We start from the raw sequence: 23,505 nt of genomic DNA, 5'->3' as shown, positions 1-23,505 counted from the left end.
AAAAGGAAAAATAAGGGTAATAACGTTATTTCCTATTTCTTAATGCCCATTCATTTCCCCTTATTTCTGATTGACGTTCTACCTTTTATAGTTAACAAGAAAAGATAAAATTTTCACTCAATTTAGCGAGGACTTCACTAAAGATTGAAACTTTGCCAGAAAGTGGAAGCCACATGATTTCCCTGTGGATTCTCTTTGTTAGTTTCTTGTGTGGTGTCTTTGTTTTTTCTTCTTCTACACTTTGTTAGCTATGGTATTTGCTAATGATCTAACAAAGTCACTAAGAAAATTCTCACTGGCATGTGTATCTTTTCATTCTTCTTTTTATTTCATTTTTCATTTTTCATTTTTTTGTGTTTCTTTCATTCTTTTCTGTTAATGACCACATATTTATTGCATTTAAGTTTTCGTTGAAATTTAGTTGGTAAAGTATTGGATATAACAAGTAGAAAAAAATGGGGATGTCTGATGCTTCTAACAGAAAATTATGAATTCTTATTTATTAAATATAAGAAACTAAAAAGAGGAAAAGGTTTGAAAGTTCATATGCGATAGATATTGCAATATTAATTTTACTTGAGAAAACATGGTCTATTATTGCAAGGGAAAATGTTCGAAAATGTTAAATAAGTTATTGAGTGATATTTTGTGAGTTCTTGTGTCATTTTGTATGCATTTTCTTAGTAGAACTCATGTTTGGTGTGACACCTTCTACCTCGACATATATATATATATATATATATATATATATATATATATATATATATATATATATATATATATATATATATAATATTGGTAAACAAATTCACATGGGTAAAAGGTTCACATTCACTGCACTATTATCAATTAAATCTTATTAAAAACATATTCGGTTCAAAATAAGGCCGTCAAAATTTACAAAAATATTTCGGTAAATCAGTGAGGTAAAATAAAATAGACTAACATCATAAAATTAATATAAAAACGTATGCCCCAATGTCACATCCTATCAGAGCATTGTGTCCCGACGTCCTTCAGCACAATATTTCTTAAAGCAGTTTACCTAGTCATCTGCTCCCCCGAACACAAAGTTCAAGATCATCACAGGATCCAAACACAAACAACAAATTGGGAGTAACTTATCACATTCCTAACTACTAGAGAGAAACAAGACAACATATAGAAGTCAAATATAATTTACTTAGCATAGCTCACATTATTGCACCACTTTGTCATTCAAAATTCACTTTTCAATCACACCTTTCAATCATCAATCACAATACACAAGAATCACACACTCCGATCAAGACATAATAACACATCAATTTCATAATAAACAATTAGCAAGCGTATGCAACAATTATGCTAAGACTCAAGCCTATATGCAATGTGGTACCATGTAAGTGAAAAACCTCGTCGGGCGCCTAGGAGTACATGACAAGACAAACCACACACTAGCAAGTCAAGTCACTCTCACTAGGTAATATCATAGGGAGACCAGTCAAGGTCACAGTGTTTTGCGAGAATGCTCAAACTATATGGGATCAACATAGGCTTAAAGGAGCACTCAAACTAGGTGACCCCCAATGCCTACACTTCGAAGAGTCGGTCAGGGCCTCTCCCTCCTGATTCAGGTCCAACCCATAAAACATTTTAGCACACAGACTTTATCTATGAATTGTACAAAACACATGAATTCCCAATTGTTCTCAAAATAGTTTTAACTCGTCACCCTTAAAGGGTCTTAGCATTAACTCACCGCCCTTAAAGGGTCTTATAATTAACTCATCGCCCTTAAAGGGTCTTATAATTAACTCACCGTCCTTAAAGGGTCTTAAAGTCGTGTGATTGTACGATTCATAGTTCATAACTCGATGCAAACAACATCACAATCACGTACATAGTCAATTTATCACATACACTCAATCTCAATCACAATGGTATAATCTGAATTTAACATGTCATCACACTTCATGAATCACACACTTTACCTATGAACTATGCAATACACACAACTACTCAATTATTTTCAAAATCATTTTAACTCGTCACGCTTGTGATTAAACTCTTCGGGTTCCCACAATGGATCCCATCACAATACCCATCGCGCAAAACTCGTCGCCCTTAAAGGGTCTTACAGTTGTGTGATTGTACAATTCACAGCTCACAACATAATACACATCTCAATATACGTGTATTCCATCATTCATCACATGTTCAATTCACCACATACTCACAATTTGAATCATCATTTCATATCCTCAATATAACAATTTATATAAAAGACTATCACAACCTGGGGAGTAAAACCCCTCAAATAATATTACACAATTATATCAAAATCATAGGTCAAAATATACAAATATCAAGAGCACAATTTATCAAGCAATTCTCATTAGAACATCAATATTTTATTTATAATCATAAAGGAAAAATTGCAATTTAATAAACATCCCAAAATAAAACTCTAATTTAATCCTCTAAGGATCCCTACACATGTTCTCACTAACCCCCAATTGTGAATAACTCATCCCTTACCTCTAAGCGGACTCATGTGTCTTCCGACAGCGATAGCGGTATCTCTAACGTTTTCCTGAGATTCCTTCAGTTTTTCCTCCGACTGCTCTGATAGAGTTCCCAAACGTCAAAGAGACGGAGAAGAGCTAGATTGAAACCTTCATTTGTACTGTCTTCATGCGATTCCTTTTTCTCCCTCCACAATTATTATCTCGAAAATCCCAACGGTGAAGGTGTGTGAAATTGAAGTTCTAACAACATATCAAACTTTTGTGAAAATCCAACGGTTATCGAATCCAGGATCATAGTTTTACTGAGACAGCTATCGGTTTCTGCGGGAAAAGAAAAAGTCACGATGCGAACAATATTTCTCTTATCTCCGACATCATTTCATAATTCCCAATGGTGAGAATGTTCGGAATTGAGTTGCAAACGTGTTGCTTAAATTTAATGACGATTCAACGGTGAATGAGTCTGAGATCGTCATTTTTTTGAGATAGGTTTGGTGGTCTGGGGGAAAAAAGAGGGTTTTGAGAGGAGAAGGGGAAAAACGAAAATGAGGGAAAGAAGAGGCGTGAAAACTGACCTAATGCTATTCATAGCTAGGTTTAGTCTATTTATTTATTATTTTATAAAAACAAACTCTATTTTATTCTCTATCGAACAAATAAATAAAATACCCCTTTTATTTTCTCTCAAACCATTATTTTAATTAATAATTATATCTCCTTATTTATTTATTTATTTATAAAATCTCATCATTTTTTCTAAAACTCTATTTATTTATAAATAAAAATTCTTTTTAAATTAGCTTACGAAAAATGGGATGTTACATTTGAACACTAGTTTTGTATCGTAGAAGTATAGCCACTCAAATGAATGAAAGACTTGGAAATTTTATGATTTTATGAAAATTTGAAAACTCTACACTTGATCATGGTCGTGGTAAGTAGCACGACCACAATAAGATGACAATAGCCTTCCAAAATAGCATCAACAATCTAACAATAATCATGGTAAATTCACCATGCTCGTGATCAATTCATGAAGATTATGGTCAATGATGAGGGTCATAGTCAATCCACCACATCCAAAGTTTCATGTCACTTCTGACCACAGTCGTGGTAGATTTTACCACGGAAGTAGTGCGCCTTTCCGAACTAATATCTTTAGCAAGTTATATATATGTTTTTAGACTTTGTGAAAACAATAATCTTTTGTTCACTTTTATCTTTTTACGTATTTGAGAGAACCTTGAGGACTTTGAGAGTTGTGAACCAGGGACAACACCATGAGGACAGATCGTAATCATCGTTCCTGCCTTATTGGTATGTTTATGACTATTTTGTATAGGATTTTTAGTTTTGCTTTGATCATAAGCAGCTAGTCCCCCTAGTCTGGGGGTTATAATGTAATTATCCACTTGTACCTTTCTCCCTATTTTTTATGGAATTCCTCACTGTTTTATGGTAATTAATTATCTTTCTTATCTTTATTGTTTATTCGGAATGACCATTCTAATACTTAATTGATTGCATAGTAGTGATCATTTGCATGTAATTGGTGGATCTAGGTAAAAAATGTTTTATGCCAAATTGTATGATCAAACTATTAGGGTAATCTTCAATAGATTAGTTAATCTCTAGTTGATCATCCCTAGAATTGATTATATCCTTTGACTTAAATTGATAGGCCGACGATCATTGGGGTATTGATTTAGGGTAAAGAACATCCTCTAACCTTGATCATAGGCTTTGATTGATTTTAGAAATCGACAATTAATTGAAGAAGAAATTTCAATAGGATTGGGATTGAGAAAAATTGTCACTAGTGAATCATAACCCCTAGTCACTCGTATCATTGCTCAAATCTCTCTTTGCATTAGTTTATTTGTTTTCTTCTAAAAACCAAAACTATAAAAATATTTAAATCTTCTTTGTAATCATAACCACTAGCCCACTGTTGCTACTGTGTTGTCCTTGTGCGAGTCCTACATATTTTATGCATAAAAAACATGTTCTAATTTTATTTCAAGCTTACCAAAAGTTGAGTTATTATTGAACTCTTCCATTCATGCATGTTTCACTTTTTTATCAGGTTACCATTCAAACATAACTATGTTTTTCTCTTCTTTTCTTTATAGTTTGTAGTGTGTTTGCTTCCTTGTGGTATTTATATGTTTTGATAACTTCCATCTCTTGTTTTTCTTTTTTTTTTTTTGGTGCTGGATTGCATAAATTACTTTGTATAAATTATGGTCTTTAATGTTTTAGATGCTAGACAATTTGGAATGAGTGAACTTCTTCATATTTAGTTGCTAACAAACATTTTTTTTTCTTAAATATGAACTAATCAAATTTGAACTAAGATTAATATGACATTTGAAGTGGTAAATGTTTCTGGTTATTGTCCCTTAGAACTTCTTCGAGATTATAGTGCTATATGTGAAGATGATAGAGATATAAATTCCTTTGAAGAACCACAAGTTGAACCTTTGTCCAGCCAATAGAATTGATGATTGGATTCCTCGTGTTTACAAATCTAGTAAGAATCAGTCTAAAGAGAATCCATTGAATATTTATAAAAGGGAATTTGTTTGCCATTGTGTTGGTACTAGTAAACAACACAAAGTTGATGAAGATGAAAGCCAAAGGAAAGAAAAAACTTTCAGATGCAATTGTGGCACAAAAGTGTTGGTTACTAGAAGAACAATTGGCTTTGAGGAAAAGTGGGTGATTTTAGTAATTGTCATAACCATGAGTTACTAGATGATAAAAAGGTTCAAATTCTTACTTCTTATCTTAACATCTTGGTGATTGATCAAAATCGCATACCACTACTGTCAAAAGATGGCTGCTCTATAAGTCTCATAATGAAAGTGCTTTAGTTATAAAAGGAATAGATCCAGGTAATCTACCTTTTTTTGGAAAAATATATTAGAAATTTTATTCAATCTCAAAGTGGTATTGGTAAAGACAATAATGCTTCAAATGTCTTAAGAGTGTGCAAAAGTTTGAAAGATATAGTGCAAAAGTTTGAAAGATATAGTTTATGTCTTCAAGTATGATTTCACTATAGATGAAAGTAACAAATTAGAGTATATTATTTGGTCATTTTGTGACTCAATTATAGCATATGACATATGAAGCTTTTGGTGATGTTGTTTTTGATTCCACATATTGAATCAATTGTTATGACATGCCACTTAGATCATGGGTTGGGGTTGATAATTATGGAAATTCAATTTTCTATGATTGTGTTCTTTTGCGATATGACAAGATTTCTTCATTCACATGGGCTTTAAAGGTAAATTTATATTTACTTGATTTTTTTTATTATTCAATATTTTTACTTCAAGATTTTACCAAGTTTTTCGTTTTTCATATTTTCCTTGTTGTTTTCAGAATTTTCTCTGTTTTGTCAATGGAAAATATTCGCAAACAATTATTATAGATTAAAATCTTGCACTTAAAGAAACTATTGGAAAAGAATTTTCAAACACAAAACAAGCATTTTGCATATAGCATATTGCGGCAAAGTTATCAAGTTGGTTTTCTTTCTCATTAGGTTCAAGATATAATCAGTTCAAATTTGAGTTTCATAGGTTGTACCGTTTAGCCCGTGTAGATGTTTTTTTTTTAAAAAATGGAAATGGTTTGTTCCACAATTTGGTCTAAGCAACAATAACCATGTTAAGTTGCTCCGTAACCATCGTCAATGTTGGCCACTAGCTTATTTGAGAGACTTCTTTTTGCTGGGATGACAACAACTAGATGTTCAAAATTTATAAAGACATATATAAAAGGGTTCTTAGATGTCAAAACACGTTTGACAGATTTTGTTAATCAAATATAAACTTACTTTCCTAAATATTTTTATTAAAACAAGTTTTCTTATTGAGGAACATGTTACATCTATACTCATATGATATGCTGATGACTTATCTTCATCAGTAAATTTGTCTGAACACCTTTAATGAATTCTCCTTCCAATCACATTTTTTTTAATCTACAATACTCGAATTAAGACCTTGTTCAAGAAGATTGGGTTCAATACCACTTAAACCAATTATTTGTTAGTAAATCAAAAGATAATCAAGCATGCATAACAAAAAAAAAAACTATATATAAATGATAAAAAGGATAACGATGTATAACTATTAATCAAAGTGATGAATCGGTTTACCATTGGCAATGAAATTTATGTAAAGAATAATATTTAGAGAATATTGTTTTTGGGTAGATATATGAGGAGAATTTACACATTCATGTGCAATTATTATATCTTCACAAAAAAATGTACAATTATTATGTACCTCACATATCTTATTCGGTGAACATATGCCCCCCCAATTTAATACACAATCAATTTAATATACCCCACAATTTAGTACATAATAATCAACTACTACTTTAAAAGGTTCATTGGATGGACAACTTTAAGTTCATGTGCTTTAGATTTAAGCAACGCGGTCTTTCACGATCGCTAACTGAGTGATAATTACAGGAGAAAGGATCCTCTCATGGCAGGAGTAAAATTATAACATCATCTTTATTTTGAAAAAAAATATAATAAATCATAGTATTAATTTAAACACACAATTCAATATAAAATAATAATACATTTAGGCATAAATAACCTTTAGGTCTCACATAGAATACTATTTTTTAGTCATTTAAAATTTTTATTTTAATTTTAGTTCTCTAAAGATTTATATATTTTTGGTTTAAAGCAACAAATGCCTAGATCAATTAACATGTGATTATTTTAACTGAATCAAATATTTTAATCAAAGATTTTAAGTTTGAGTATTGAATATACAATTGTCTTAAATATTTTTTTAAAAAAATTGTTACCTAATCTAATTATTTTACCTAACTTGAACAAAAAAATAACATTATAATTTGACATCCTATTTTACAGGACCAAAACATTATTTAAATATTGTTAATGTCTCATAACTTTTTTTTTTATTCTGTAGATAGTCTCTTAACTTCTAGCATATAAAAAGAGAATTTTCAAAGTAATTTTTCTCCGTGAATCATCGTAGCTAGTGGCATTGTTCCCCCCACAAAGTGGCTTTTAAGTTGTTGTCAATGACAAAATTGGCCATCATCGTATCAAGAAAATAAGGATATTCCTCATCCCTTGGCACTGTTCTCAACACCAAAAACTCAACAAACACTTTTCACATCCAATTTCGAACTGCAATGATTAATGAAACAAACGCCTAACAAACTTATTGCCGTATATCATCGACATATCCAAGTTGAACAAATTTTGGACGCAACTGAACTCCCTCTTATCACGCATCCCTATCCCTCTCCTCTTCAGCAGCATCATCATGAACTTATCTTCATCAGTTCTCCCTGTTGGAACTAGAATTAGAACTCTCTCTCCATTGTCCATATTTAATAACAATAAATATAAATACATAAAACATAAGATTAAATTATAATCTTTGTGTATGTTGACTTTTTGTCGTTTCTTAGAAGAGAAATTATATATATATTTTCTAAGAATCGATCCTTATTATTCAAAATTTCACAAACTTCGCGACAACAAAATTATCACATTTTTTTATATCCAAAATGGTCATTTAGCATCCTAACATACATCATCATCCCGGGTATGGACAATAGATAATAAATACATAAATTTATCATCCTAACAAACATCATCATAATATCATTCTTGTGTTGGAAACTTTGATAGGAGTTGATCCATTCCACTGCAAAATGAGGATTGAGCAAGAGAGTGATGGAGTCTCCGCTTCCACAAAGCACCTCGTCTTTGCGTATTACGTCACTGGTCATGGTTTTGGCCATGCCACTCGAGTCACTGAGGTCTCTCTGTCTCTCTCCCAATTCATATCCTTTTTCGTTTTCGCGTCATTTTTGGCCAAATGGGGTGCTTGATCACGCATTCTATTTCAAAATTGAATTTTGTTTCTGGGTTTTCAGTTTTGGCCTTGATCATCTGATATTTTTTTTTTGAATTTTTCAAAGTGTGTCTGTTTTGTGGGGATTTTTTTTCTTGTTATGTGATGTGAATTTTAATTTGGAATGAATGCGTAGGTGGTGCGGCATTTGATTCTTGCGGGGCATGATGTGCATGTGGTCACTGGTGCTCCTGATTTCGTTTTCACCTCCGAAATACAGTCTCCTCGCCTAATCATTCGTAAAGTGAGTTTATTTATTTAGTGGTTCGGTTTTTATTTAATTGACTTTTAAAGTCTCTTTGAAATGCTATCCAAAAGGGGCAGTGTTCATATTCTAGTCAACGATTGATATGATTATTAAGGAAGAAATAATAGCTTGTGAAAAGCTTCATGCTTTTGATGAAAAAGTGCAGCTTTGTCATGTGCAATAAAAAAATGTTGAACTTAGTCCTGGTGATTAAGATTTTCAGTGAAATTGCTTTTTTAACAGTGTCACGACATGATCTCAATTGCGACAGCTGGCAACTGTTTGTCGCAATTGGGATCACAATGATCCAATGATCTGTATGTGAGAATTTGTACCCCTTGGAGCTGTACTTCAGTGTGTATATGGCTATGAGTACAATGCTTTAAAGAGGCTGCTTTAAAAGCACATGTTTATCCATTTGTGTAAAACAGGTGCTTTTGGACTGTGGAGCTGTTCAGGCTGATGCTTTGACTGTTGATCGTCTTGCCTCTTTGGAGAAGGTATGGCAATGCCCTTGCTTGCGTTTTGGATTATTTATAGCTGCAGTGCATTGAAGTAGAAGCTTTTATGTTGTTTTTTTCTGTTGCTTATCCTTTGTTTTGTTTGTGGTTGTGTTAGTATTCTGAAACGGCAGTAAAGCCCCGTGCTCAAATCTTGGCTCAAGAAACCGAGTGGCTGAACTCTGTCAAAGCTGACTTAGTGGTACATGAATTGTTCTTCTCTTTTTGATTGGAAACAAAAGTCAAAAGAGAAACTGATAAGTAATTCATAATGTTTGGACTTATAAAAGATGAATTTCGGGGAAACTATTTTTACTTATGAGCAAGAGCTGACCACCAGGGACAAAACTATATTATGAATTTGATTTCTTCTTAGAATAACTTCAACACATTTGTTTGGGCTTTTGAAAAAGGTAATTTTCAGGTTGTTTGGATTTGTCAGTATGAAAGTACTTTTTCCTTAAAAAAAATTACAATAAAAGACACTAAGCACCTGCCCCTCTCAAAAAACATATATGATTAAGACTTATAATTTTTAAAATTCAATAATAATTTTTTCTTCTTCTGCAAAACAGTTTATTTTTCTTTCTCACTACTTTCTCTCTTTTTTATACACGTGAATATTTCAAAAAGATATTCCTATCATCTTCTAAACAAAAAGAATTTGAAATCTGATTATTTTCATACTCTGCCTTTTTCTCCCCAAAAGTTTATCTGAAAACATAAAATATCTTAAAAATGTTTTTTTAAAGAAAATGATTTTATTTCACAAAAATAAAAGACTTCTATATTATATTTGATGGATCCTTGTAAAGCTAATATTAGAAAACAGATCTCCGATGTTGTCCCAGTTGCTTGTCGAGCAGCCGCAGATGCTGGCATTCGCTCTGTTTGTGTGACCAATTTCAGGTAACTTATGTAGACTGCCATTTTAGCTTCTTAATGCTATTTTCTGTAGTTACTTACAGTAATTGGTTAAGCAAAAACCATTATATAAGAAGCATATGAGCTTTTCTCCAATGTTGTCATTGTGATAGAAAATTTAACAGACAAATATTTTCATGAATTTTATGTATTCATTCATCTCAGACTCACAGTTTAAGGTATTTTCATCATTTTAGTTTTACAAATGCATGCCAGGTATCAATTTGAAGTTGCTTTTGGGGATATAGATATACTTTCTAGTTTATTATTGCCTAAACTAGTCTGTACTGTATAGTAATCGAAACTCTAAATATAAATGGATGTCCAAGAGTGTTTGTTTTTGTTCAGAACCCATAATTACCCTTGTTGCATATCTTTGTGATTTCAGTTGGGACTTCATCTATGCAGAGTATGTCATGGCTGCTGGACTTCATCATCGTTCAATAGTTTGGCAGGTGACACCAATCTTCTTCATATAGGAAGTTATCTTGTCCCATATGTTTGTTCCTTGAAAGAAATATTAAAAGTTGCTGATTTTTTCTTTGTCCAAGGTTTTGGATTTTTTATGCTCAGCATTTTAGTCATTTGTATAAAACTTGTGATGTATCTATATTTTACTTAATTTTTAGTATGCCTCAGCTATCAAGGTTGAAGAAGAACATGACAGAATTCACAAATAAATTGATGCTGCCTTTCTGCATTTCCTCCACATTTCTTGAATGTATTCGTAATTAGTAAATATCTCTCACAAGTTAATGTTGAAAACTATTTTCTACTTTGCCTTGATCAAAATTTGAAATTTTCAAACAAAACTCAAATTAATCAGAATATTTGGATGTCATCTATGCTTACTTTGTAAAGCTAATGCAATAATTGTTAAGATGCCCCACTTTGGCTAGGTATATGTCTTAGCCTGTTTCTAACAATAATTGTGAAACATAAAAATAGGCTAAATGGAAGTAAAACTTTTAAACTGGAATTGTCTTCTTCCACTTGCTATGCTTTGTGCTTGAAAATGATAAACAAGTGTAGTTGGATATACACTGATACAGATAGCTGAGGACTATTCTCATTGCGAGTTCCTTATCCGTCTCCCGGGATATTGCCCAAGTAAGTCAATTTTTATACAATTTCATGACAATAACCTAACATCCACCAAAATCTGATGATGGGAATGGATAATTAGAATTTGGCATCTCTAATATTTGCAGTGCCTGCTTTTCGTGATGTTATTGACGTCCCTCTGGTAGTGAGGAGGTTGCACAAATCTGCAAAAGAGGTACTACCTTACAAACCTCTGTGGGTTTATTTGATAGCATGATTTATCTCCTAATCCAGGCTTGTGATTTTCCTTGTTGAAGGTTAAGAAGGAACTTGGGGTAACTGATGATGTGAAGCTAGTTATTCTCAACTTTGGTGGGCAGGTGATTACCTAGATATCCTCTTTTACTCTTTTAAAGACCAAACCTCGATAGTTCTTTTTTGTATGGGTGGGGTGCGGGGGTGAGGGGAATGGCTTGTAACAAATGCTTGCACTCTTTTGTCTCTTTGCGCTCATTATTGTATTGTTCATTTACTTGAAATGTGGATTGCTGCAACTCTGCAATGAATATATTTTGGTTGAGTGAGGTGCTTTTATTATCTCTAGTACCAAAGGCAAAACCCTGTGCTGCACCCATTTCTATTGTTATTCTTCTAGTTTTTCCACAATTATCTTCTCTTACCATCACCATCTTGCCATAATATATTTCAATTAAAATCTGATGATTATAATCTGCTGATATATTATGTTCAATTCTGGCCACTGTTGACATTATGCTTTTTTTTTAAGTGTTTAAGACTCCATCTTGTTAATCCTTTTGCACCCTACATCAGTTAAGCAGCCCACGTCGCAAAAATAAAATCCATCCATACTCACTTGCACTGTTTCCCACACATTGATAACTTGTGTCAACAAACTCTCCACGAAGGTTAGTCTGTTATGTGAAAGACTATGAATGATTAGTCTGTTTTGTGAAAGACTATTGATGATTTCATATCTCTAACATACCTCCTCATACATAAGAGCCCTTTGGGATTAAAGGGAGGACAATGCACGTGGCCATTTTACTGTGTAAGGAAATTCAACTTCATTTAAAGGAAATTCCTGACTAAGTGGCCATACAGGCTTTGATACCTTGTTGAGAACTAACTCTACTAAAAACTTATTTGAATTAACTGATTTAAAGCACATGTGTAATAATTTGTATTATGTACCACTCTATCACTTATGTATGTTATAACCTATAATAATGTGCTGATTATTTCCTCTTGTAATTAATAATTTTCTTGGTATAACTGTGTGGTAGTCCTTCATATTCTGTAATATCAGCTATGCATATATTAATGTATTGTTCTAATTATAATTTCTGGTAGTCACACAAATTCATAATAAAGTCTACAGTTCCTATAAAGATATTTTACAGGATTTCTTATTGTCAATACTAATTTGTTATTGTTCTTCGATCATCTATTGACCATATACTTGCAAGTTTTACACTTTTCTGGATTTTATGCCATGGAGCTCTACTAATGACTCTAAACAGAATCACTCCCATCATCTGACTTCTGCCTGCCTCTATTATGTATTGTCTCCAGCCATCAGAATTGAAGCTAAAGGAGGAATTCTTACCACCTGGCTGGTTGTGCCTGGTACTTCTTCAACCACTCTGCTATGTATCATTGTCTCATTTAAAATGTTCGTTTATTGTACTTGTGCATTATTTGGTGATGTCTTAGTTTTATGCTCCAGGTTTGTGGTGCTTCAGAGACTGCAGACCTTCCGTCTAACTTTGTAAAACTTGCTAAAGATGCATATACGCCGGACATTATTGCGGCATCTGACTGTATGCTTGGTCAGTATGAAGCTTGAATAGCTGCAACTTGCAAAGCTGGATTAAATGAAATAGTTATACTAATTGCTGTTTGTTATTTTAGGAAAAATTGGATATGGCACTGTTAGCGAGGCCTTGGCATACAAGTGTCCTTTTGTCTTTGTACGTAGAGACTATTTCAATGAAGAACCTTTTTTGAGAAATATGCTTGAGGTATTCTATTGACTTTCTCCATGTTAGTTTTTTTTGTCTTCAATATTTTTTGTTTTTGAGTGCCTTTCAAGTAATTATCTTATTTTTTTAGTTTTATCAAGGTGGTGTTGAAATGATTAGAAGGGATTTACTGACTGGTCACTGGAGACCTTATCTTGAACGTGCAATAAGTTTGAAACCCTGCTATGAAGCAGGCATTAATGGTGGTGAGGTACCCTCTTTTTTTTTTAGTAATTGACTCTTCAAAAACTATTACCTGCGCAATTAGGTTTATTTCTGTAACTTCATAAATTCTTGTTTGTTGTTCTTTTCTTTAACTCTTAAGAATTGCTGTGGAATAAAGAAATGGAAGGTCAGTGATAAGAGTAGGGGATGGTGGACTCATGTCTAAATTACTTTAGGAATAGAAATTTTTAACCTTCGATATTCGTTATCTCATGACCATGAAGTATCTGTTTGAACAGTGAATTGAATCTCCCTTTAAAAGGGAAATGCGATTTATGAGGCAACATTTACTTTGTTCTGCCAAAGTATAAAGGAATCTCCAGTGAGCAAACAGAGTTTACATTGGAGATACAGAGCCAAAATAAGCTGAGCCATGCATATCTGATCTAGGACCCAGTTGTAGTGTAGCTTATATAGACCAATTCTTATGGTCCTCCTTTGGGATTGTCACAAGCAATGTACCTTTAAATTTTAATTAATTAGTTAAATACATTTTTTCCTGTCTAAATACCTGCAACTCCATAAAAGCCTTTACTGTTCTTTTGCCTGTATTGCTTGAGGTATTAATTGCTTCCTGCTTAATAGTTAGTATTTTATGTATTTGATGAATCAATGAATAATCTGTGTAAATGTTGTAGAAAGTGACCTTAAATTGACTAACTGGGAAAGATCTTGATATTTGATGGCCAGTTCTTCTGCTCATACACACACACACACACACACACGCATAATCTAGCCCATAGATATATAATGCAGAATTTTGCGGAATGCATCTGTCATTCACATTCTTTTGGGTTCTATGTTTGGATTTGTCAGTGATACTGGTTGATGCCAATTAGGTTTGTAATCCCCAATAGAATATTTAACCCAACATTGTCACTGCCGGTAATTTTATTGTTTGGGATGGATTTTCCAACCCCATCAGCTGTCTTTGTAATTTAACTGAAACATTAAAATGTTTGTTTTAATTGGATGGTAATCATCTACCAATTAGTGATGATCTGAGTATTAAAATTCTTCCAAGGTTGTTGCTTTCCCCACCTTGATTATGTAGTTCTATGTCATCATTGAAGTCTTCGATTATTCCAAAAGAATTGATAGTTTTTTTCATAAAAATTTGAAAATGTAGGTGGCAGCCCACATCCTGCAGGAGACGGCTTTTGGAAAAAGTTATGCATCAGATAAGGTAAATGACTTTGGAATGCAATTTTTTGCAGTGCTGGCTTTTGTTAATTTTTTCAAGCTCCTGGTCACTTCAGTTTCATGAAGATATAGGGAAAGTAATAAAATTTGGATTTTCATTTCAATTTTGACTTTATAATATCTAGCTTAGTGGAGCAAGAAGATTGCGTGATGCCATAGTTCTTGGGTATCAACTCCAAAGGGCCCCTGGTCGAGATATTACAATCCCAGAATGGTATGCAACTGCTGAAAACCAACTTGGCCGCTCAACACCTGGTTCCCCTATGGATGATGGAAGATCTGCGTTTAGCTTGTGAGTATCACTTCACTTTTCAGGGGTATATTTTTCTTTGTTGTGTCCTGATAAGAGACAATGTAACTACCTCTTTATTGTTTCCTTATATTCTTTCTTTAGGGACATTGAAAACTTTGACATTCTTCATGGAGATATTCAAGGACTTCCAGATACTGTGGCATTCTTACAGAACCTATCTGAATTACAGGACAAGCACACTAGGCGGGAGCGTAAGGCTGCGGCTAATCTCTTCAACTGGGAGGTCTTAATCATTTGTTTGAAAATCATTTCTTTATAAAATCTTTCTTCTGGACTAACAGCTCTCAATTGATACAAGCAATCCTTTTAAAGATATTAACACTGAAGAAACCACATTACAATGACACTACACTAAAGTTTCTATTAAACTCACATACTTATTCTTTTCCTGTTTGTTCTTTCACTTTTGACTTTGTTTTATTCATGTGACAGGAAGAAATATTTGTAACAAGAGCTCCTGGAAGGTTGGACGTCATGGGTGGTATTGCTGACTATTCTGGAAGTCTTGTCCTGCAGGTTGAATCTATCTCCCAAGGGTTTTGGGGTTCATTGCATTTGATCCATATAGTTTCAACTATTAACTTCTTCACGTGATTTGACATTTATGTTTATACATTATTATGGACTCGATGCTCTAAAATTTAGTTTTAGTGAATCCAACTAATACATGCGGTAGAAGGAAATGATGTGTTTCTACTCCTTTAAAATAAATTAAAATAGGATCAGGTGTTGTTAACTTGATATAAGTACTTCAAGACTTGAGGGTTTTAATGAGAAGTATGTATATATCAAATACAATAATGACCTTACTGAGTACTGACACTAGTAAGCAACATTTCCAGGGGAACATATGCATTGATTGACAATGGTCTAAAGTGAGCAGCATTCTTTTGCATTCTTACTAAAATGGATGTTTTGTAGCTTTTCAAATTTGAAAGAGAATCCATGCTAATTGTTGAAATACAATTGGTAGTTGATAGTAATTATTTTTTGTATATACCTCTACTGCCGTTGTACCACTGTACTAAATGCACTCTACTACATGTCAAGTTGATAGTATTGGCAGTTGATAGTATGTCAAGTTTCGACTATGTTAAAAGTCTAAGTTGATAGGTGGGAGGCTTGTAATTTTATATCTCTAAAAATAACAGAGATGTACAGTCCTAAACATTGACATATGTTTCTATGCAATTGGTCTAGTCTGAAAATGTTACAGAACTGACAAGGTTATTCATGAAATTTTTAAGCAAGTACTCACTTTGGCCTTTTTCTTCTCTTTCCTTTCACTCTTCTTTAGATGCCAATTAAAGAAGCCTGTCATGTTGCTTTACAAAGAAACCATCCAAGTAAACATAGGCTGTGGAAACATGCTGAGGCTCGACAGAATGACAAAGGGGGAAATCCAACTGCTGTCCTGCAAATCGTATGTTGGAGAACACGTGAATTTCTATATTCTATCAGTTAACATTGACAAGTATGGCTTGGAGTTTGTGTAACAATGAAGCATGAGAAGTGAATAATGTTGATGATAAAAATTTAACATTATTTGGATATCTCTGTATCCTTCAGTTTTAGCGATAATAAGACTTTCTTACTGTGTATTTTCAATGAATCTGGATCATTTCAGGTATCATATGGCTCAGAATTGAGCAATCGTGGCCCAACATTTGACATGGATTTATCTGATTTTATGGATGAAGAAGACAAACCAATCTCATATGAAAAAGCAAAGAAATACTTTGCTCAAGATCCTTCCCAAAAGTGGGTAGCACTTGTGCATGATTTTATATGAATAAGGCATGTCAGCCATTCTATCAGACTAATATGATTAACTTTCACAGGTGGGCAGCATATGTTGCAGGGGCAGTTTTGGTCTTAATGACTGAAATGGGTGTTCAATTTGAAGACAGTATCAGCATGCTGGTACCTCCTGTTCTCTACCTATGTTACAAATACTTCATTTTAGCAAACAAAACAAAATATCATACTGAATGCTTAGAGAATTTTCCATGGGCGTTGATAACGTAATTGCCAATGAGTTTCACTTTCAACTCATTTCTTGATGATCATGCTCTTTTAGTGCCATGTTGAAACATTAGTCGTGGCCTATAATTGTGCTCCTTACTCTATCTCCATATTTTTTTATTCTAAGATGTAGACATTGTAAACAAATATGCAGGTTTCATCTGCAGTCCCAGAAGGAAAAGGCGTATCATCTTCTGCATCTGTGGAGGTTGCTAGTATGTATGCTATTGCAGCTGCTCATGGTAATCATGCTTTGTCTTATGTTCATTTTTCGACAACTATAATCTTAAACTCTTTCATTGATTTTGGACATTTTATTGTTTCTTATGGTGTACAATTAATCTTCTGCTAGACCAAGTTGTTTCACAAAGGAGATCTCTTTGAACAACTATTCTTTCTACACTATATCAAAAAGAGAAACTTCTCTTTTTTCTGATCTTGATTCTTTTTTATCTTTACTGAATGCTTAAATGGGTTCAATTTTTGTCCATTGATCAAATTAATTTCTATATTTGTAACTCAGGATTAAATATCAGCCCAAGGGATCTGGCCATACTCTGCCAGAAGGTTGGACTTTATGCAGTACTCTTATGAATATTAATTTCATATGATTGTAATTTTATCTCTAGGATGCATTGTCCGCTTGATGTATTCAATCATTTTCATCAGGTGGAAAACCACATTGTAGGCGCTCCATGCGGTGTCATGGACCAGATGGCTTCTTCATGTGGTGAAGCCAACAAACTTCTTGCTATGATTTGCCAGGTGTGCATCATTAGAAGCTATCAAAAACAATATTTCTTATTCTTTCGACACTATGATGGTACTGCTCATTATTGATGCAGCCTGCAGAGATTGTTGGCCTTGTTGACATTCCCAGCCATATCCGTTTCTGGGGAATTGATTCTGGAATAAGACACAGGTTGGTGGCCTATCATTATTTGCAATAATTTCTCGCATATATCTTTTTCTGCTTTGTGGCAATCAGTTTGGGTTTCCTGTAATTAATAATTCCACTTTCCAAGAAAATAAAAGGCTGCAATCAATGTTATACTGTAGTCTATAAAAAATTAAAAACGTAACTTCTGAACACTAGTACTCTACAAACATGTTCTCTTGATTTAACAAATCAATATAATTTTAATATCTACAGCTTTAGACCCAGAATATCTGTCAATTTGAAACTAATAAATTTATAATTAGATCCTGTTCATAGACACAATAAAGTTATTAATGAACCAAAAAAATTCAATAGGACCCATGGGCTACAGCTTATATCAATTTAAGGAATTAACCTAAAATCAGGGGCCTAATAACTTATTAAATCCAGGCTTAAATATGTTTTTATCCCTAATAAACATTCGATTTTTGCGTTTGCTCCCTAATAAAGTTTTGCTTTACGTTGAGTCCTAATAAAATAACAATTTTGTTTTTGGTCCTTGACACTTTCTTTACTCCTTTGTTAAATTAGCAAATTTTATCTTTGATACCTAATAAATTTTTTCATTTGTAATTAGTCGGTACTAAAACAAAATATCGAGGACCAAAATCAAATTGTTGTTTTATTAGGGACTCAATGCATAGCAAAACTTTATTAGGGAGAAAACTCAAAAATTGAGTATTACGAATCAAAAACATATTTATGCCTTAAATCTATTATCTTTATTTTGTACAACTAATCACTAGAAGATCTTGAATCAGAATTTTATGCTTAAGTTTTGTTTCAGATCTAATATAGATTTTTATCGACTAGTGTCCAAGTTGTGGTATGTGTATAATATAATGAAAGTACGTGCTCAATTTGTAAATCATGTTAGGGTTGTTTCATTTTTTATCTGTTTCTGTGATTTTTGTAACTCTCATGAAAGTGTGTCACTTAGATATATAGAATAATTTATGATCTGTAACCTAACTGCTTAAGCTTTTTGGATAGTTCTATCCTTTAACAAGAATATAATGTTCTAGTCCTCCTTATTCTTCTTCAATATGTTCACGAACTACCATATGTGTTGTCTATTTCAGTGTTGGAGGTGCAGACTATGGTTCTGTTAGAATTGGCGCCTTTATGGGTATGAAGATGATAAAGGCCAAGGCATCTGAGGAATTGTCTGAGAGTTGGGCTGCTAATGGGTTGAACTATGATGAAGTGGAACAAGATGACATAGAACTACTTAAACAAGAAACCTCCTTAGATTACTTATGTAATTTGCCACCTCATAGGTGAGTCCGTTTTTCTCCTTTACTTAACATAGGTTATCATGAGGGGATTATTATGGCAGATAAATGACATCTGCATATAGAACTACTTTGATTACTTAAACAAGAAGCATCCTTTGATTACTTATGCAATGATTTTGTAGGAGTAAGATAAATTGGTCTCATTATATGTTTTTGGATCATTATTATGCTTTACATTATATTGACGTTTTCAATTTTTTCATCAACTTGCCCTTTTAGATAATAGTACCACCCCTTAAATCTTGAAGTTAACATATTATTCGTTTTTATTTGCAGATTTGTGACTCTTTACGCTAAGACAATTCCTGAGTCCATTGTCGGTGAGACATTTTTGGAGCAATATCAAAATCATAATGATCCTGTCACTACTATTGATCCGAAGCGTACTTACGGAGTTAGAGCTCCCACAATGCATCCCATATTTGAAAATTTCCGAGTCGTGGTTAGTACTTCATTAAAGAATTTAATTGGTTATTGGATATGAATAACTGATGATTTGTTCTAATTGTTGCATCCTTTTTCCCAATTATTATGTATTAGTCTCAGTAAAACTGCTGTGGTAATTTGATACTTAAGAAAAATTATATAGATAGTATTGTTTTACATTTAATTATGTACTCAGGCCAGTGTATAAGATTCTACAACGCAGTCATGTATATATTTGGCAAATAACTATCATATTTTCATTATTTTGTAGATCGAAGGATGTGGTACAATGTGTGTTTGAATGTTTTGTCAAGCAAAATCTAAATTTTATAGCAGACAATGACTTGCGTAAAACTCAATTTTTTCAGACACAGTAGCAACCTGTTATCGTGAAGCAATTATATTCATGTGTCCTGGTTTGAATATTTGAAATTTTAATTAATTCTCCTCCATTATATGGTGTCATGGTGTGCAGACCTTGAAAGCACTTTTAACATCTGCAGCTTCAACCTATCAGCTTACAGCCTTAGGAGAATTGCTATATCAGGTACTTCTTCAGCTTTAGTTGATCAACTTACTGTCCTAATTCTTGTACACTGCTGCAAAATTTATAATGAAACTGAAATATAATTTTGGATAAACACTTGGTTAATATTGGTTTTGGTTCCTACTTCTAGTATTTGAAACTATGATTTTTTGCATATTATGAACAATTGTATTGTCCATGATTAAGCATTCACTTACGTTTAACATGTATATAACGGGAAGATTAGAACAATTAGTTAGATGTCTATATTATTTATTGTTAATCAAGTTAAAATGAAAATTAATATACTTATTACTTCTTTGATAGGAACTCATTTTCTTGTCCTCTATTTTGAACGTAAACTTTGGTATTGGAATTGAAGACCAAACTATAAAAGGTGAACAGTAATTGAGTTTAACTATCTTTTGCAGTGCCACCACAGCTACGGTACTTGTGGACTTGGCTCTGATGGAACAGATAGGCTTGTAAACTTAGTGCAAGAGTTGCAGCACAGTGCAGCATCTAAAGCTGAAGGTGGGACATTATATGGAGCCAAGATAACTGGTGGTGGTTCTGGTGGAACAGTTTGTGTAGTTGGCAGAAACTGTCTCAAGAGCAGTGAACACATTTTTGAGGTTTTTTTTATTATTATAAATTTAACACATTGATTATTATAACTAAGAATACTTCATACCCTTTTGGATGGCAGGTAAGGAAATTTTTTTTAGGGTTAAATATATTTGTAACCCTTGCAAATAGGGAAATGTTCATTTAGTCCACGTAAAAAATCGTTTCCTTTTGGTTCTTCATTTTTGGAAATGTGTCATGCATGCTCCCCAGTTGCAAAAATGGGAGACAAAAACAAGTCAAGTTTTTGTTAAGGCAAGGACTACACCTAACATTTCAAAAAATGAGGGATTAAAAGGAGACAATTTTGTAGGGATTAAAAGTGAACATTTCCCTATTTATAAGAACTAAAAACATATGTAACTCAACTTTTTATCAAAATGAGAGGGGATGTTATTTCTATGGCAAAAGTTTATTTTTATATAAATTTTTACCATTTTAATTGAATTAATGTAGAAAAGTTTGTTGCATGCAAAAATATCATGGGGAAAGAAACATTCTTTTCCACTATGTTTTTTTCCTTCCCTTCCTTCTCATTCGTATAAAACTTATTCAAAACAAAGCCTTATTAAGTGAGACTTCATGAAATACTAATAGTCTAAATCTTACATCAAATTTTGATGCAGGTTCAACATAGGTACAAGAAAGCTACTGGTTATTTGCCCTTCATTTTTGAAGGTTCATCACCCGGTGCTGGAAAATTTGGGTACCTAAAAATACGTCGTCGAGCTACCCCAAAAAAGGCTAACGCCATCAAGGATGATGGTGCACTCACCTCAGAAAAGGCTAACGCTAGCAAGGATGATGGTGCAGTCACGATGAAGAATAATAGTTAATCATGGCTTATATTTAACCACTTTAAGAGTTCTACCTTTGTTGTCTTTCCCCAGAACATGTATAGTATGGTTAAATTTTGAACCATTTCAACAATTATTAACATTTTTAAAGCACTTTATTTTATTACTTTTTATTACAATTTATGTTGGATGGAACTTTATTATGTGAGTGAGTTGAGAATAAATGAAAAATGAAGGTAGAACCTAATTATTTACAAAGTCGGATGGGAGCCCAAGGTCTTTGATTGTTGAGCTTATTATAGTAGCGTAGCAACCCTATAGATAATTCATTGCTACGAAATAAGTGGGTACCTGCAATTTGATAAGAGGACAATGACATTATCATTAAAGTTCAAATATATTAACAACTTATTAGCCCAATGACTCAGTTGCTAAGCGAGTGGTATCCATGTTCCTGTACCAGGGTTGACGTGCATATTTTAATGTCACGTCACTTGCCACATCAATTTGTGAATCCTAGACAGTACATAAGTCCCCCAAGCTTTGAGTCTAACTTGTTGGCAAAAAAGGTTGTCTAGTATTGAGGGTGGTAACCTTGACAAGTTTAAGAGTTGCACGTTTGCCAAGCTTTCCAGCCTGGACAAACGTTGTTCGCATTGTATCCCCTAAATTCTCTAGGGTGAGCGTGCTCTTCATCCCTGCAATTAAAGTTAGGTGTTCCATAAGAGGTCCCTGTATTTGATAATTCTACCCTTTCTGATAGTTAAAGTGCACATTGAAGAGAGATGTTTCATTTTTCTTCAGGGTGGGCGCATGTTATGCACGCACGTCGCTTTTAGACATGTGTCACTCGGTGAGAGGGCACGTCTTAAAGATGTGTTACTAGTTTAGTGGGGATCTTTTCATGGCGCGGGTTTTTAGGGTTTTGGTTCAACTCCCACTAGTTACTAAATGATTGCATCCATATTTAAATGGGGGTGTATGCTAGGTTTTGGTCACTGTCACACTTGAGTACTCCCTCATTTCCCTCTGTATTATTTCTCTACAACTTGTTGTCGTGTTAGTTGCACCTAGAGTTGTCGATTTTGCCTTTGCATTTCTTCTTTCCTCCGATCGTAATCAAGGTACACTCCTCTTTTCCACCATGTCTTTTGTTTTGAATTCTACTGTAGGCATGGGTAGAAGCGATTCTAGGGGCTCCATACATCAAACCCTGGTGGAATGGGAGGTCATTCCAATAGGTGATTCCTCGTTGGAGGAGGTATGCCACGAAGACCAGTGCCATGTCGGTGAGGGTAGCTCTCAATCTCGCGAGAGGGTAGGGCTTTCTACTACTCCTCTAGATGAAGAGCATGTTCCTTTCACTATTGTCATACCCTAATTTCGTCCGGGGACCTTTGCTTGATGACATACGACTTTTCTTTGGTCCTTGTGAGGTGCTTGGCACCCATCATTAGGCAATTTGTGAAATTTCAGGACATGCCGGAAAACCAAAAAAATAATGATGCACAATCCGTAAGTTTCTGTGACACACCGGAAATCAAATGGAAGCATCGTTGCATAATTAAGTGAGGTTCCGTAACATTCCGTAAGTCAAAAAGGGGATGATTATGTAATCTGTAAGGTTCCGTAACATTACGGAAAGAAAACAAGTATCGTTACAAAATTCGTAAGTTTCCGTAACTTTACGAAAACAGAATCACCAAAAAAAGCAGAGGGGGTGTACTTAGTAAAAATGGGGGTGCAAATAGCACCCAGGCCCACTTGGGCCCTCCAGAAGATTCCTCCAGAAGGCTGTTGCTTCTGGAGGAAGCAACCTGGCTCGCCTGGGCGAGCTGGGCGGCAAGCACCTCCCCTATTTTGCTATAAATAGGGGAGGAAGTGAAGAAGAAAAAGGTTCAGCCCCTTAGGCACTTCTCTCTCTTTTA

The 23,505-nt window shown here is 33.7% G+C and overlaps 1 protein-coding gene across 2 annotated transcripts; it reads left to right on the top strand.

Moving 5' to 3' along the window:
* Positions 1–8,023: 8,023 nt before the first annotated feature.
* LOC114384971 (L-arabinokinase-like) lies at positions 8,024–21,756 on the top strand. Of its 2 annotated transcripts, XM_028344846.1 has the most exons (30): positions 8,024–8,128; positions 8,215–8,345; positions 8,577–8,684; positions 9,119–9,187; positions 9,306–9,389; positions 10,020–10,096; positions 10,500–10,566; positions 11,164–11,221; positions 11,323–11,390; positions 11,473–11,535; positions 12,749–12,802; positions 12,903–13,005; positions 13,088–13,197; positions 13,289–13,408; positions 14,552–14,608; positions 14,751–14,917; positions 15,020–15,161; positions 15,371–15,454; positions 16,236–16,361; positions 16,566–16,699; positions 16,780–16,861; positions 17,118–17,205; positions 17,487–17,530; positions 17,633–17,728; positions 17,809–17,885; positions 18,986–19,183; positions 19,478–19,643; positions 20,103–20,174; positions 20,585–20,788; positions 21,407–21,756. In XM_028344846.1, the coding sequence occupies exons 2-30, from the start codon at positions 8,238–8,240 to the stop codon at positions 21,614–21,616; spliced, it is 3,036 nt and encodes a 1,011-aa protein (XP_028200647.1). In that variant the 5' UTR covers positions 8,024–8,128; positions 8,215–8,237; the 3' UTR covers positions 21,617–21,756. The 2 variants fall into 2 exon arrangements, with proteins under 2 accessions (XP_028200647.1, XP_028200645.1); XM_028344844.1 differs by lacking the exon at positions 8,024–8,128 and having other exon boundaries at positions 8,175–8,345.
* The last annotated feature ends 1,749 nt before the right edge of the window (positions 21,757–23,505 follow it).

Source organism: Glycine soja, chromosome 14, assembly GCF_004193775.1.
Source record: "Glycine soja cultivar W05 chromosome 14, ASM419377v2, whole genome shotgun sequence".
NCBI classification, from domain to species: domain Eukaryota; kingdom Viridiplantae; phylum Streptophyta; class Magnoliopsida; order Fabales; family Fabaceae; genus Glycine; species Glycine soja.
Note: the sequence above shows the minus strand (reverse complement) of the source record. Positions and strands in the feature narration are given on the sequence as shown.

What these genes read in the sequence shown, in the direction of transcription:
- LOC114384971 (XM_028344846.1), top strand. Translation starts at nt 8,238, where the DNA reads ATGAGGATTGAGCAAGAGAGTGATGGAGTCTCCGCTTCCACAAAGCAC. An exon ending in CAACTGCTGTCCTGCAAATC is followed by an intron (nt 16,362 to 16,565) that starts GTATGTTGGAGA and finishes GGATCATTTCAG; the next exon opens with GTATCATATGGCTCAGAATT. An exon ending in TTGAAAATTTCCGAGTCGTG is followed by an intron (nt 19,644 to 20,102) that starts GTTAGTACTTCA and finishes CATGGTGTGCAG; the next exon opens with ACCTTGAAAGCACTTTTAAC.